The 13,013-nt window shown below is 48.1% G+C and overlaps 1 protein-coding gene across 2 annotated transcripts in view; it reads right to left on the reverse strand.

The window, feature by feature from the left end:
* Nhsl1 (NHS like 1) overlaps window positions 1–6,229 on the reverse strand; it is a 229,879-nt gene extending 223,650 nt beyond the window's left edge. For both annotated transcript variants that reach the window (XM_075948249.1, XM_075948232.1), the window contains exon 1: window positions 5,499–6,229. In XM_075948249.1, coding sequence (XP_075804364.1) covers window positions 5,499–5,790 — 292 coding nt within the window. In that variant the 5' untranslated portion in view covers window positions 5,791–6,229. The remainder of the gene's footprint in view (window positions 1–5,498) is intronic.
* Between the last annotated feature and the right edge of the window lie 6,784 nt (window positions 6,230–13,013).

The raw sequence follows: 13,013 nt of genomic DNA on the forward strand, positions 1-13,013 counted from the left end.
TAGAGACAGGAAGAGCCTTGTGCATGCTAAGTGCATGCTCCACCACTGAGCTCCCCACCCCCACCTCGCCGTCTATCTAGGTTCTAAAAACGATACAGAGTATACCAGGTCGGCTGTGTGAGCGCACAGGCAGCACAGCAAAGCCCTCTCAGTGAAGGTGGGGGAAGAGCTGGCACTCTAGAACTGTTACTTTAACAGATTAACAAATTGCCTTTTTCCTATTCTCTTTAAACAGGCCTTCATATTCACCCAAGAAGTTCTTTGTTGTTGCCGAGACCAGGTTTCAGGGGCTGGCCTCAAACTCACTATGTAGCCTGGAAGGCCCTTCACTTTCTTATCTTCTTCCTTCTGTCTCTCAGGGGCTGAATCTCAGGCATGTGCCACTATATTCAGTGTTAGGGACTAAACCAGTTCCATGCACGCTGGGCAAGCAAGCTACCACTGAGCTACATGCCCAGTCCCAGTAAGGACTTTTAAGACCACCTGAAAAGAGCTCAGAGCAGAAATCACGAGACTTACTCTCTCCTATTTATTAGCGCCTTTTACGAGTCCGAGAACTTTCATTTCTTCATCTATAAAATGGGCTTTAAAATACAGCCTCGCGGGGGCTGGAGAGATGGCTCAGAGGTTAAGAGCACTGATTGTTCTTCTAGAGGTCCTGAGTTCAATTCCCAGCAACCACATGGTGGCTCACAACCATCTGTAATGAAATCTGATGAGTTCTTCTGGCCTGCAGGCACACATGCAGACAGAACACTGTAAACAAAATAAATAAATAAATATTTAAAAAAAGAAAAATACTATTTCTATTTCACGTGGTTTTGGAAGCACATAAGAAATCCGAATGACAGGTTTCTAAGACACAGGCGTACTCCACGGGACGGTGACTGTTGGTTACGGAGAGCAGCAAATGGTGAGCCTGGGGAACACGGTGCTTCTTAAAGGAAGCTGGACAAAGATGACAGAAAGCATGAGTACAGTTGTCTGGAATGTTCAGAGCAATCAAGTCTACAGCGGCAGAAAGTGTATTTGCGGTGGCCCGGAGGTAGGAAGGTCGAGAGGAGACGGAGAATGGCTCCCGGTGATGGGCTTCTTTCAGGACCATGGAAATGTGATAATATGGACTGTGGTCAGGCTGCACATCTCTGAGTGAACAAAAACCACTGGCCTATGTGCTGGAAGCGGGTGAATCCAGGGAATTGTATCCCAGTTAGACTATTTTTGAGGCAAAGCCACAGGCCTATAATTCCAGCTACTTGGGAGTCTGAGCTTTGAGAATGGTTGAGTTCAAAGGCTGTCTGGGCTACAGAGTGACTGAAGGCCGTGGACAACCTGTAGAAATGCTGTCTCAGAACTTAAAAATAAAAAGGGGTGGTGGTCAGGGGATCCAGCTCAGTGGTAGAACACTTCCTAAAATGTGCTAAGTCAAATCCAAAGTTCAGGGGGTGGAGGAGACATTCTTCCACAGACCTTAGTAAGACACGGCTGCTAACGGAATACCTGTTGACCTCTGCCCAGGAAAGTCTCTTGATTGGTAACAGAGCCCAGACATAACTATTCATATTTCTGCCTGTTGTTCCTATTTTCAATAAAGCCGTATTTAGTCAGCAGCAAAACTAATTACGTTCTACTTCATAAGAAACAGAACCAGTGAGAAGGGTCAGTGGGTAAAGGAGACTTGCTGCCAATCCTTGAGTTTGACCCCTGGGTCCCACGAGGTGAAAGGAGAAAACACTGCAGTAAGTTGTCCTCTGACTTCCACACATGTGTCATAGCGTGTGCACACACAAACACACACTCACACACGAAATCACACGTTAAATGTCATTTTTAAATATTTAAATATATCCAGGCGGTGGTGGTGCACGCCTTTAATCCCAGCACTCGGGAGGCAGAGGCAGGCGGATCTCTGTGAGTTCGAGGCCAGCCTGGTCTACAAGAGCTAGTTCCAGGACAGGAAACAAAAGCTACGGAGAAACCCTGTCTCGAAAAATCAAAAAAAAATTAAATATATATGTACTAATATCACCTTCTAGTCACTGCGCTAAGCTCTATAAAAACAGACATGCTGCCATCCTTGACTCTGAACAACTGTTGGATGGCTGAAAAGAGTAGGTGTAAAAGACCCAACTTCGGTCCCTTGTAAATGCAGTGTTAAAAATGAACACACATACACACAGGGTTTATTAGACTAGTGTGTAGGCTGTGTTCCAGCTAGTCTAACAATGACTGTTTACCCATAGAAAGTCCAGGGATCCGGTAGTTACTCAGTCCACTAGGCTGGATGTCTCAGCTGGTGTTTAGTAGATGCCAGAATCCCAAAGAAGTGGGCTCTAAAGCCGGTGAAGGGATAGACTCTCCAGTGAAGAGCGCGAAGAAGCAAGCAAAGATGAAGAGTTTCCTTCTAACCTTGTCCTTTATATAGGACAGAAGGTGTGGCCCAGATTAAAGGTGGATCTTCCCACCTCCAAAGATCTCGATTAAAAGTGGGTCTTCCCACTTCAAATGATTTAATTAGAAAAAAAAAAGTCTCGCAGGTATACCCAGCCACTGGGGTTTAGTTAATTGCACAGGAAGTCAAGCTGACAACAGAGAGCAACCATTACAGGGTCCATTCTGGATCTGTGGGGCCACTTTCCCCAATACAGGATCATCAGATAGCATCAAAGGCGTCTTCACTGGACATGGACAAGCAGGAATATGTGCTTTTCCTAACTTGAGCTTTGTAGGACCTATGACATCTGAAGAAAGGCAAGCCTGAAGAAATCCTCCTCCTAACCTTTAGAGCCGGCAGGGCTGGCCCAGAAGCCTAACACGCTGATCTAGTGCCCCAAACAGTCTGTGTTGTTCGGATTGCTCCATCTCGTAGGGTGGCAGACACCCGCAGCCATGAATGGACTGGCTCGGGGCCCTCTTAGCGTTTGTGCACTGGGAGACTGCTACTTTCTCCACGGGAGGCTCATTAACAGGTTTGTCTTACCAGAGGGATAAAATTAAGGTTCACAGGCAGCCCAAAGACAGTTGGTCTACACTTTGATCTCTGTTTCCAAACACTCCTAAAGGGAAGCTACACACACACTGGACAGCAGGCAAGTCAATCAGAGGTATGGGCTCTAGCCCTCATCCAGGACAAATGGTTTCAAGACTGGATTTCTTCTCTGGTTACACATTTATGAAATCGGAGGCATCTATAGTAAATTCCCAGTGCAAAGGCCCACAATGGAGGATGTGACTCGGAAGACCTGGTTTAAAAGGACCAAGAAGTCAGGCACACAGTGGTGCACACCTTCAATCTTAGCGCTCAGAGTTCAAGGACAGGCATAGCAGCACACACCTTTACTCCTAGAATTCTGGGTTCAAGGCCAGTCACTCTCCAAGGCTGGAATTGCAGGTGTAAGCCACTGTGTTAGGCAAGGCGTTGTTTTCAAATTCTCCTGCAGATGCTAAATTGAATGAATGTATAGGTGACTCATGGCTTCTTAGCATACAAAAAAGTTTTATACAAAGATGGGGCCAAATCTAATGATGTCTTTAATAACTCGTCTTTTTGTATGTATGCACACCTATGGTCTTAGGAGTAATTATTTTTGTTAAAGTCTATGAAGATGATCAGCCAGGATTACTGGTGTGAAATTAAAGCCATTTAAGATTAACATGCTCACGAATACTTTGAAGAGAGTTATTTCAGTCACTTCGAGAACAACTTTAGGGAGAATTCAGGGGACTGCTGGGCAATATAGCTCATTGGAATACACACATATTCAAAGAAAAGAAAGGGAGCTGGAGGCGACATCTTTGCGTGTAACAACATTTGAGAGTTGGAGGCAGAATAATCGAGAGCTCAAGGCCCGCTGACGCCACACAGCAAGTTCAAGGCCAGTCTGGATGACCAAAGACTGTGTGTTCAAGAGGAAGGAGACTTGGAAGGAGGAAGATGAGGACAGGGAGGGGAAAATATATTTAAATGCAAAAGAAACTAGCAAAGAAAGTTTCAATATCAAGGAATGTTGTTTATTTTTCTTAAAAATTAGTTTAAAAATGGTAACTGGCCTTATTTAGCAACTGCAGGATGGGGCAACACTCCATTCCCTGCACTAGAGTGTGTCCCCTTGGTTTGTTTACTTCCCTTAGACTTGTTCACCCAGCAGCTAGATCTGCCTCACCACGTTGCGCGTCAGGGATGAAATTCTCCTTCAGCCAGGTACACACACCCTACACAGAAAGGGCACGGAAACCAACAGGATTACCAGGTAGACAGTGAAGGGCCCCTAGGACACAATATCTGTATGCACAAGGTCCTCATTCACATGGACAAAATATATCTGATTTTGTCCCCAACAAATTATTAGATCACCTTGACTCCCTGACCCCCTCAGCCCCTCCTACTCTCCTGAGTTAGAAGCTGTCATGGATGTGTTTTTAACACACTCTAAATAGAGCCAACCAAAAATGTAAAGCTATCATATAAATGCACAACCTGGAAAGACGCATTTCAGGGGCATGCAGTACGTTTAAGTTCGTGAAAATCTGAACTCCTAGGCTGCAAGATAGTTAAGCCTGACTCAGGTTCTCTAGCAAGCTGGAAAACAAGCTACTCCGGATTACGTCTGGAGTGATTCTAAGTGAGACCATTTTTCATGCAGAGCTGCCGACACCTAGGCGTGGGTTGTTACAGCAGTATCTCCCCTCCCACCCTGCAATCCATCAACCATCACCAATTTACTCCTTGCACTAAGTGTTATGACCGAGGCCACGTACTGAAAAGAGAGAAACCACCCAGACATCATACTGAAAGTTTCTCTGTTTGGGCCAGCAGGAAATTCCAGTCGCTTCATTCATCAGAGCCAGTTAAAGCCGCTGAAATGAAATGCGCACTTGGAGATTACTATGTCAGGACATAGGCTTAATTTGGGGGGGGGGGGGGGTGTGAAGAGAGCTAAACAAAGACAGAATCCCAGGTCAAGGTCTTAAAAAATAATAAAGAGCGGATGGTCAGTCTGGGAGGAAATAAACTTCAAGGCCAAAAGAAAAAAAATCTTCAAGTTAGCACGCTTTTCTTTGTAGGTAAGACCACTTGTACAGTATGCAGCAGGCAGCGACGACAAGCCACCCCAATGCTCGCTGCAGTCCCCAGAGACTGACCACAAACAGATCCTCCTAAAGTGTAAGGCAGCCCTATAACCATCCTATATCCCTTGACGTCTCCGACGGGGTACCATTACGTTTAGAGTGGCTGCTGTCAATTTCCCACCGACAGAGCAGTGGGATGAGCTGTCCCAAAAGCCACACTCGCGCGCCTACTCCACCAAGGCAACCTAAGGAAGCCAGAATCGCCACACGCTCCTGCCACCTGCACTGCCTCCCATCCAAGTCCCCCGACACCTATGGGTTCCCAAAGAGGCCGGAGAGCTGAGCCTGGGCCGCCAGGGGGCGGGAGGCAGCAGCTGGCCAAGCGCCTCGGTGCCGCGGTGCCCTCCCCGGGGCCATCAGCCACTCACGGATTTTCACTCGCCGGTGGTCCAGGCGCGCGGTGGCGGCATGCAGGGCGTCTAGGCGGCGGTGCAGCTCGGCGGTGCGGTGACCCAGCGCGGCCGCCTGGCCCTCGAGTTCCCCGAAGATGTCCCCGGCGCAGCGCGACAGGTCGGCCAGCTGGGCGAGCAGGCAGACCAGAGTGTGCGAGCTGACCTGCTCCAGCGAGCGGAAGAGCGGCGCGCCCGCAGCCCGAGCCACCGCCGTCTCCTCGGGCCGGCGCAGCCGCGCGGGTTCCACGCTCCGTTGGTGAAAAGGCATGGCTGGGCACGCGGGGCGCCGGGGGACCGGCGATCACGGCGTTCACGCCGGGCCCCGAGGGCGTTGGGCGCGGGTCCGCATCCAACACAAAGGAGAGTCCCAGTGCAGTTGCTGCGGGGACGAGGCCGGGCTGCGAGGAGGCGCGGGGACAGCTCGGAGACCCTAGCTGGGTGCCGCGCGGCGACGTGCCTCCTCCAGGGCTCCGGAGCACCGCGGCCGAGGAAGTTCCCGGAGCAGTTCCCTGGCTGCCGCGGTGGGTCCCGCTGGAAGTTTGTAGGCAGGAAAGCGCAGCCGCTCCTTCCCTCCCTCCGGATTGGAGAGGGAGGAGGAAGCGGGGGAAGTGCCGCCGACACGGGCGCGAGGGAGGGCGGCGGGAGAAAGGGAAGGGGGAGGAGAAAGGCCGGCCGGGAACCACCTGCGGCTCCCGCGCCCGCCGCGCCCCGCTCCCAGGCCGGCGGCCACCCGGCGCCCCAGCGCACTCTGCTGGGGCGTTCGCGCAGTCCCCGAGCTCCCGGGACGCCGCCCACGCCCCCAGCCGAGCCCCCGGGCGCCGGGGCCCAGTCCCCGCCCGCATCCCAGGCCCGAGTGGGACGCAGCAGGGCGCCGCGGAGGCGGAGGCGGAGGCGCCGGGACAACGGGGCCAACCCGGATCCGGCTGCTCACCTGTGCTGCCGCGGTGGCGGCTGAGTCTCTGTCTTGCTACCCGGGGAATGCTGGGCGGCCTGTCTGGGTCCCCATGGTCTCTCCCTGCAAGGCTGCCAAGATTTCTGGGATGCTTTGGTGGACTTAGAAGAAGACCTCAATCTGTCACCGAGTAGCCAGGAGTTGGGCTGCCAACTAGGAATATGAGGTACAGAGGAGGGAACGGAAAAAACAAACAAACTCCGAAGACCTCCAGAATGGTTCAAGAGTTTTTCTAGGTGTTTCCCTAGTGGCTACCTATCCTGTCCTGTCAGATGGGCAGACAGTTGCCTCTCATCCATTTCCTCAAACGTTTGAGTTAGGTTACTAGAACCTAGAAGCCGGATTCCAGGGCCTGGAAGATTATAATCATGAGACACCCAACTAACTCAAACCTGCTAAGAAGCTTCTGAGGAGACTGGGCCCAATATCCCTAAACTCAAGATCACGTTAGCCTCATCGCTGTGTTTGCTCCGAAAAGGAATCTTGTCCTTTTATTTCTGTCCCCAAGTTCTCCACATTGCAGCACAGTCTCCAAAGTGGTGTTGGTTAGCCCCTCTGCAGGACAGAAGCAGAGCAAGCAGGGAGCCTGAAAAGAGCGTCTTGGTTGAAACTTACTACACAAGCCGAGGAGGAGGTGGAGGCTCACAGTTTTAATAGGAGCACTCAGGAGGCCGAGACAGTCGGATCCCTGAGCCAACCTGGTCTATAGATCGAGTTCCAGGACAGCCAGAACTATACAGGGAAACTCTGCCTCAAAAACCCAAAAGGGAAAAAAGAAAAACAAAATATTTAGTAGACAAACTTTTTCCACCTTCCCCGGGTTGTACAACAGTTTGTTTTGTTGGTTTTTCTTTTTTTACAATATATAACATTAATGATCTCAGATCACCTAGTTGGACCACCTATAGGGTTGAGAGCAAAGGCGACAGTTGCTGTCCTTTTTTAAAAAGTCTTGATATGAAATACTATAAAGGTCTTGAAGTGAAAAGGCAATGTTCCCACCAGCTCTTCCCTGACATCATGAGACCATGAATAACAGTTTAAACATCAGTGTAAGTCAGACTACTCATGGCACACATCTGTAATCAGACGAGAGCACCCATCAGGAATTCAAGGCCAGCTGCAGCTGACCTATATCGTGAGACTGCCCCAAAGCAATACTAAAATTCTATACAGCATTCTATCCCTGCTGATAGTATATTGTATATAGTATATTGAAGATCCTGCCAACGCGCCACGGTCTATTTGGAGCAAGTAGTCACTCCTCACAAATGGTTCTCTTTGCTCCCCAAGCCCATAGTCGCAAGCAACCATTGCTCCAGTCTTTTTTACAGACTGACCTACTCCAGTTATTTCAGATAGGGGGAATCAATCTGTGATCTTTTGTAGCTGGCATCTTTCTCATGGTGTAATGTTTTCAAGGTTTATTCATGTTATAGCCCCTCGGTTCCTTTTTATGGCTAAATAATATCCCATTGTTTTGGATAGGCTGTGCTATGTGGATCCAGGTCTCTGCTTACTGACTGCTGTGAGTAATGGCATAAACACTCACCTCCGGGCTTCGGCGTAGACGTCCACTTTCCTGTCTCTCAGGTATACATACCTGGGAGTGGAATTGCAGGGTCATATGGGAGCTCTGTGTTTAGCCCTCTGAGGAATTACGGGCTGTGTTCCCAGGCGGTGGCACCATTTTGCATTCCCACCGCCAGTGACTGAGGATTCCACCTCTTCACTAACCCTCGTTATTACCACTCATTACCAGTCCGGCCAGTCTACTGGATGTGTCCTGGTCTGTGTTTCCCTGAGAGCCAGCGATACTGGACATCTCGTGTTTTATTGGCCACTTGTTTATCTCTGGGAAAAGATAATGCTGGGGAAAAAAAAAGTCTGTTCAGGTTTTTACTCTGGTTTTTTGAGTTTTGTTTCTGTGGTGCTCAGAACTGAACCCAGAGGTTTTCAGCGCTCTATCACTGACCCAAATCTTTGGCTCCCACCCCTTTCTTAACTGGATGACTGCCATCATTATGATATAACAGGTCTTTATATATATTTATATCTAAATCCCTTATATACAACATTTACTTACCAAATTCTATTGAGACTAAATTGATCATTGTTATTTAGTTTAATTAAGCATATTGTCTTATCCCTTAATTGGAAAATACAGTTCAGCTGTGTTCCCATATAACTTAATAAGAGAGCAAAGATATTTTTGTGAGTTTGTAATCCTGGAGCGATCCCAACTTTTTTTTTTCCCAGCTGAGTATCAAACCCAGAGCCTCCAATATGCTAGGCAAAATTTTCTATCACCGAGTTAGAACCCTAGCCCCTCCATCTTTGATCAGTGATGGGGCTTGAACTCAGGGTCTCAAGGATGCCAGGCAAGCACCATACCTCTGAGTTGCATCCCCTCTTGTTGTATTTAAAATCTTTGTAATTAGTTGATTAGTTACTTAGGCATGGATGTACCACTGCACAAGTCAGAGGGCTGCCTTTAGGGACGGGTTCTCATCTTCCATCTCGTGGAGACTGTCTCTCCTACTCCATCAGCTGCACTGCAGACCCTAGGCTATTGGCCTGCGAGCTTCTGCGTGAGTCTCTCCATCTTGTTATAGGATTACCAGGATTACACATGTGTGCTGCCACGTCTGGTCTTTTACATGGGTGTAGGGTTTGAACTCGGGTTGCCAGCCTTCAGCAGCAAGAGGTTTTTCTGTCTGCATTATCTCTCCAGCACTTTTGGGAGGGTGTTTTGCTGTTGTTTCGTTTTGTATTTTTTGAGACAGGTTTCATGCTGTAATCCAAGCTGGCCTTAAGTTCACAACAATCATGCTTCAGTTTCCCAAGTGCCAAGATTACAGGTGTAAACCCACTGTGTTCAGGTGTATGTGTGTGTGTGTGTTTTGAGACAAGGTTTCTCTGTGTAGCTTTTGCTGTCCTGCAACTCACTTTGTAGACCACGCTGGCCTTGAACTCAGAGATTCCCCTGCCTCTGCCTCCTGAGTGCTGGAATTAAAGGCATGTGCCATTATACCCAGCCTTTAAGCAGATTTTTAAATGGGTGATGAAAGCCAACATTTAAATTACTTTCTGAATATAGGCCACGAATTCTGTTTATTCCACCTTTTGGTTGTGTCTAGAATTTAAGTTCCGCTTCTCAACCAGTGACATCATTTTATCAGACCTTTTTTTTTTTTCAGAAGCAAAATGTGGTAATGAAATCCCAGCATTCAGGAGGGTGAGGTGTCACTGAGTTCAAGGCCAGCCTGGACTACACAGCAAAACCCTGCTTAAGAAGGAGGAAAGAAAGCAGGGAGCTGGAGGGGGCTGGGAATGAAAGGCTTGCTTTCTGTAATTAAAACCTTTCCCAATTCCCAGCAGGAGCCCTTTGTGAGCAGAATTATAGGAGCTGTGTTCCCACTCCCCCAGCCAGCTGGCAACCATGCTACAGGGTAGGAAGAGTGGTGGAGAGCAGGGGAGGCTGGGCTGCAGTCCTGGGATGGGGCTCACGGCACACTCGGCTTAGGCGGGCACTGTTGGAATGTGCTCTTCTCTGAACATGTCTGGGCCCTCACTGCAAGTGAGGCCATGCTACCGACATGGGCCGTGGATGGATCCTGAGAGCTTCATCTACCCCAAGCGTGGCGTTCCTTCCTTCCACTTCTCAAAGTCTCTTGTTTAGGTCTTTTCTACCTTCACTAAGACTTTTCAGATTGGCAAGGTCAGAGAGAAGCCATGTAGCTGCCTGCCAGCGACAGAAGCCTCTACTGGAACCCACCAGAACCTTGCTGGTAGGCCACAGCCATGTGGCAATACACAGATTAATAGAAATTGGTTAATCTCAGATAGAAGAGTTGGCCAGAAATACACTTAAGCTATTGGCCAAATAATATTACAAATAATATAGTTTCTGTGTGTTTATTGCGGGACCGGGCAGGACAGAAGCCTCCCCCAACAACAGAGATATATTAACTAGATTAATCCCACTGATGGCTTCTTATTGTGATAGCATTATTGGGAAGTACTAAAAGTAGAATTTGGGGTCTGGCTGGAGAAGTAGGTCACTGGGGGCATAAGGTTTGGAGGGGATGTCTGCTGTTGCCACTTCCTGTCTCCTTCCCATAGGCCATTTTTCTGCCATGCCCCCTCCCGACATTGTGTCTCTGCCTTGCCACAGCCTAGGAGCAGAGCAGTCAAGGACGGAAAGATCTGAAACTGTGAGCTACGTTAAATAAATCCTCTAAAACCAACAGGAAAAAAAAACAACTACGTAGTGGAGCATTCCTATAAATCCCAATTTAGGAAAGATGAAGGCAGGAGGATTCCTTCAGCTGTCAGGCTAGCCAGCCCAGCCATGATCTCCAGGTTCAGGGAGAGACCTTGTCTCAAAATAATAATGTTATTATATATTATAATTATATAATAATATTATTATAATAATAATAAAGCCACTGAGGAAGACCTCAGTTCAGATGTCAACTTCTAGCCAGCCACAATCATGTGCCCACATGCACCAGCACACATGCATGCACACACACATGAACACATACTCATAACCTCTCAATCTCCTGTCACTTGACGACTTTGTACTCTTTTTAACTATAGTGTCTAGCTGACCTTCAACCCTGGACTTTAAATGTTATTTTTCGTGAACATTAGTCCCAGCTTCCTACTTGGTAAGTCGTAAATACAGCACAGGGAAAACATTCTACCGATGTGTTTCTTGGATAATTTAATGCCACTGGTGGTTAAGTGGTTGTGACACTGTAGATCTGGACTCAATAGTCATGAGAAGAAAGGACTCCTGAGGTCCTCGGACGCAGCATCTGTAAGAAGGTGGCTAGCACTCTTGAGTGTTTCCTACTCATCTGAAGAGAAGGGAAAGGGAAAATCCAGATGCTCGTTATAACACTGAAGTGGTAGGGGGGTGTGTGTGTATGTGTGGTGTGTGCGTGTGTGTGTGTGTGTGTATGGTGTGTGTATGACTAACACATATAGGCTATACATTTTCCAGCCCTTTGTTACACAGTAAACACTGGTTCTGCGTCAAATCTAACTTTGGGTGTGTTTTGAACATCATTAGCCCAAACGGAAAACAACAAATCATCTTGATGGAAGAAAGCTTCAACAGGCCCTTTGGGATACGGTCCATGGGATCCTGTGGCCTAGGAATGGAATCAGCTAAGAAACAGTAACCTTCGCCCATCAGGAAACTTCAGCAAACCTGATTGCAGACACAGACACGTGGTCATTTTCCTGCAGATAGAAATCAAGCCTGGTCTTCAATTAGCCAGAGAACTTTCTCAAGGGGCAAATGTGATTGCATCCCTCCCCAACCGAAAGCCTTCAGGCTTTTCAACAATTATCTTTAGGATTATCTCGGAGGACCACAATGAGCCCAGGGACGTAAGCCCTGCCATATTGTCAGCCCCATTTCCTGTTTCCTTCCTTCTCTCACGTCACAGCCACTGAGTAACACAAGCCTCAGAGCCTCTGCTTTCTCCACTCTGACCATCCTCCCTCCTCCTTATCTTCTTTGTTCAGTTGGAGCTTTGGATCTGGGCTCAAATGTCACTTCCTTGGCAAAACATGCATGCCCTCAACTCCCAGTCAGGCCTTGCTATCATGGGCCACTGAACTTCCCAACATGTGAGAGCTTCTATTTGCACATATGTATGATTGAAGGCTAATGTCTGTATTTGAGTTATGAAAGGAAGCAAACTACTCCCATTCAATTGTGATGACTGAATGCAGAACTCGCAGATACCAGGCCCCCAGGGACTAGCAATCCCAGAAGGATGCGAAAGGAGTCAGGGAGAGCCCGGTAGTCCCAGAGCCCCAGCGGCAATGCCCACCTGCTCAGCCAATAGAAATAAGGAAGAACAGATGGAAGATGCACATGGGAGAGGAATGGACAGGTGGACAGGAGGAACTCGGGAAGCAGATGCGGCTCAGAGTCAAAAAGACCGATTAGCCACACGTCAGGAGACTTCCTCACAGTCCCTCCCAGCTTCACAGCCACGCGGGGCAGCAAACAGAACTGTCTCCACACTTTCTGTTCTGTGTTTGAGACAGAGACCCATGTAGCCAAGGCTGCTGCCAAACTTGATATGTAGCTAAGGATGATATTAAATTTCTTCATCCTCCTGCCTCTATCTCCCAAGTGCTAGGATTTTAGATGTGTGCAACCACATACTATGTATGGTTTTTTGTTTGTTTTTTATTTTGTGGGGGGGGGCTTTTATTTGTTTTGATTTTTAGATTTATTTATATTATTGATTTAATATTATTATTTATATTATTGTTTTATTGTTTAGCCTGCATGCATGTATGTATGTGCACACGGAACTCAGATGAAGGCATCAAGTCCCCTGGAGTTACAGAAGGTTGTGAGCCACCATGTGAGCACTGGGAATTGAACCAGGATCCTCTGAAAGAGCAAGAAGTGCTCTTAACCACTGAGCCATCGCTCCAGCCCAAACTTCTCCACTCTAACATTTAACATGTACCCAAGGACTGAGGGTGTAGGTTGGTTAGTA

This window comes from Microtus pennsylvanicus, chromosome 1, assembly GCF_037038515.1.
Source record: "Microtus pennsylvanicus isolate mMicPen1 chromosome 1, mMicPen1.hap1, whole genome shotgun sequence".
Classification (NCBI taxonomy): domain Eukaryota; kingdom Metazoa; phylum Chordata; class Mammalia; order Rodentia; family Cricetidae; genus Microtus; species Microtus pennsylvanicus.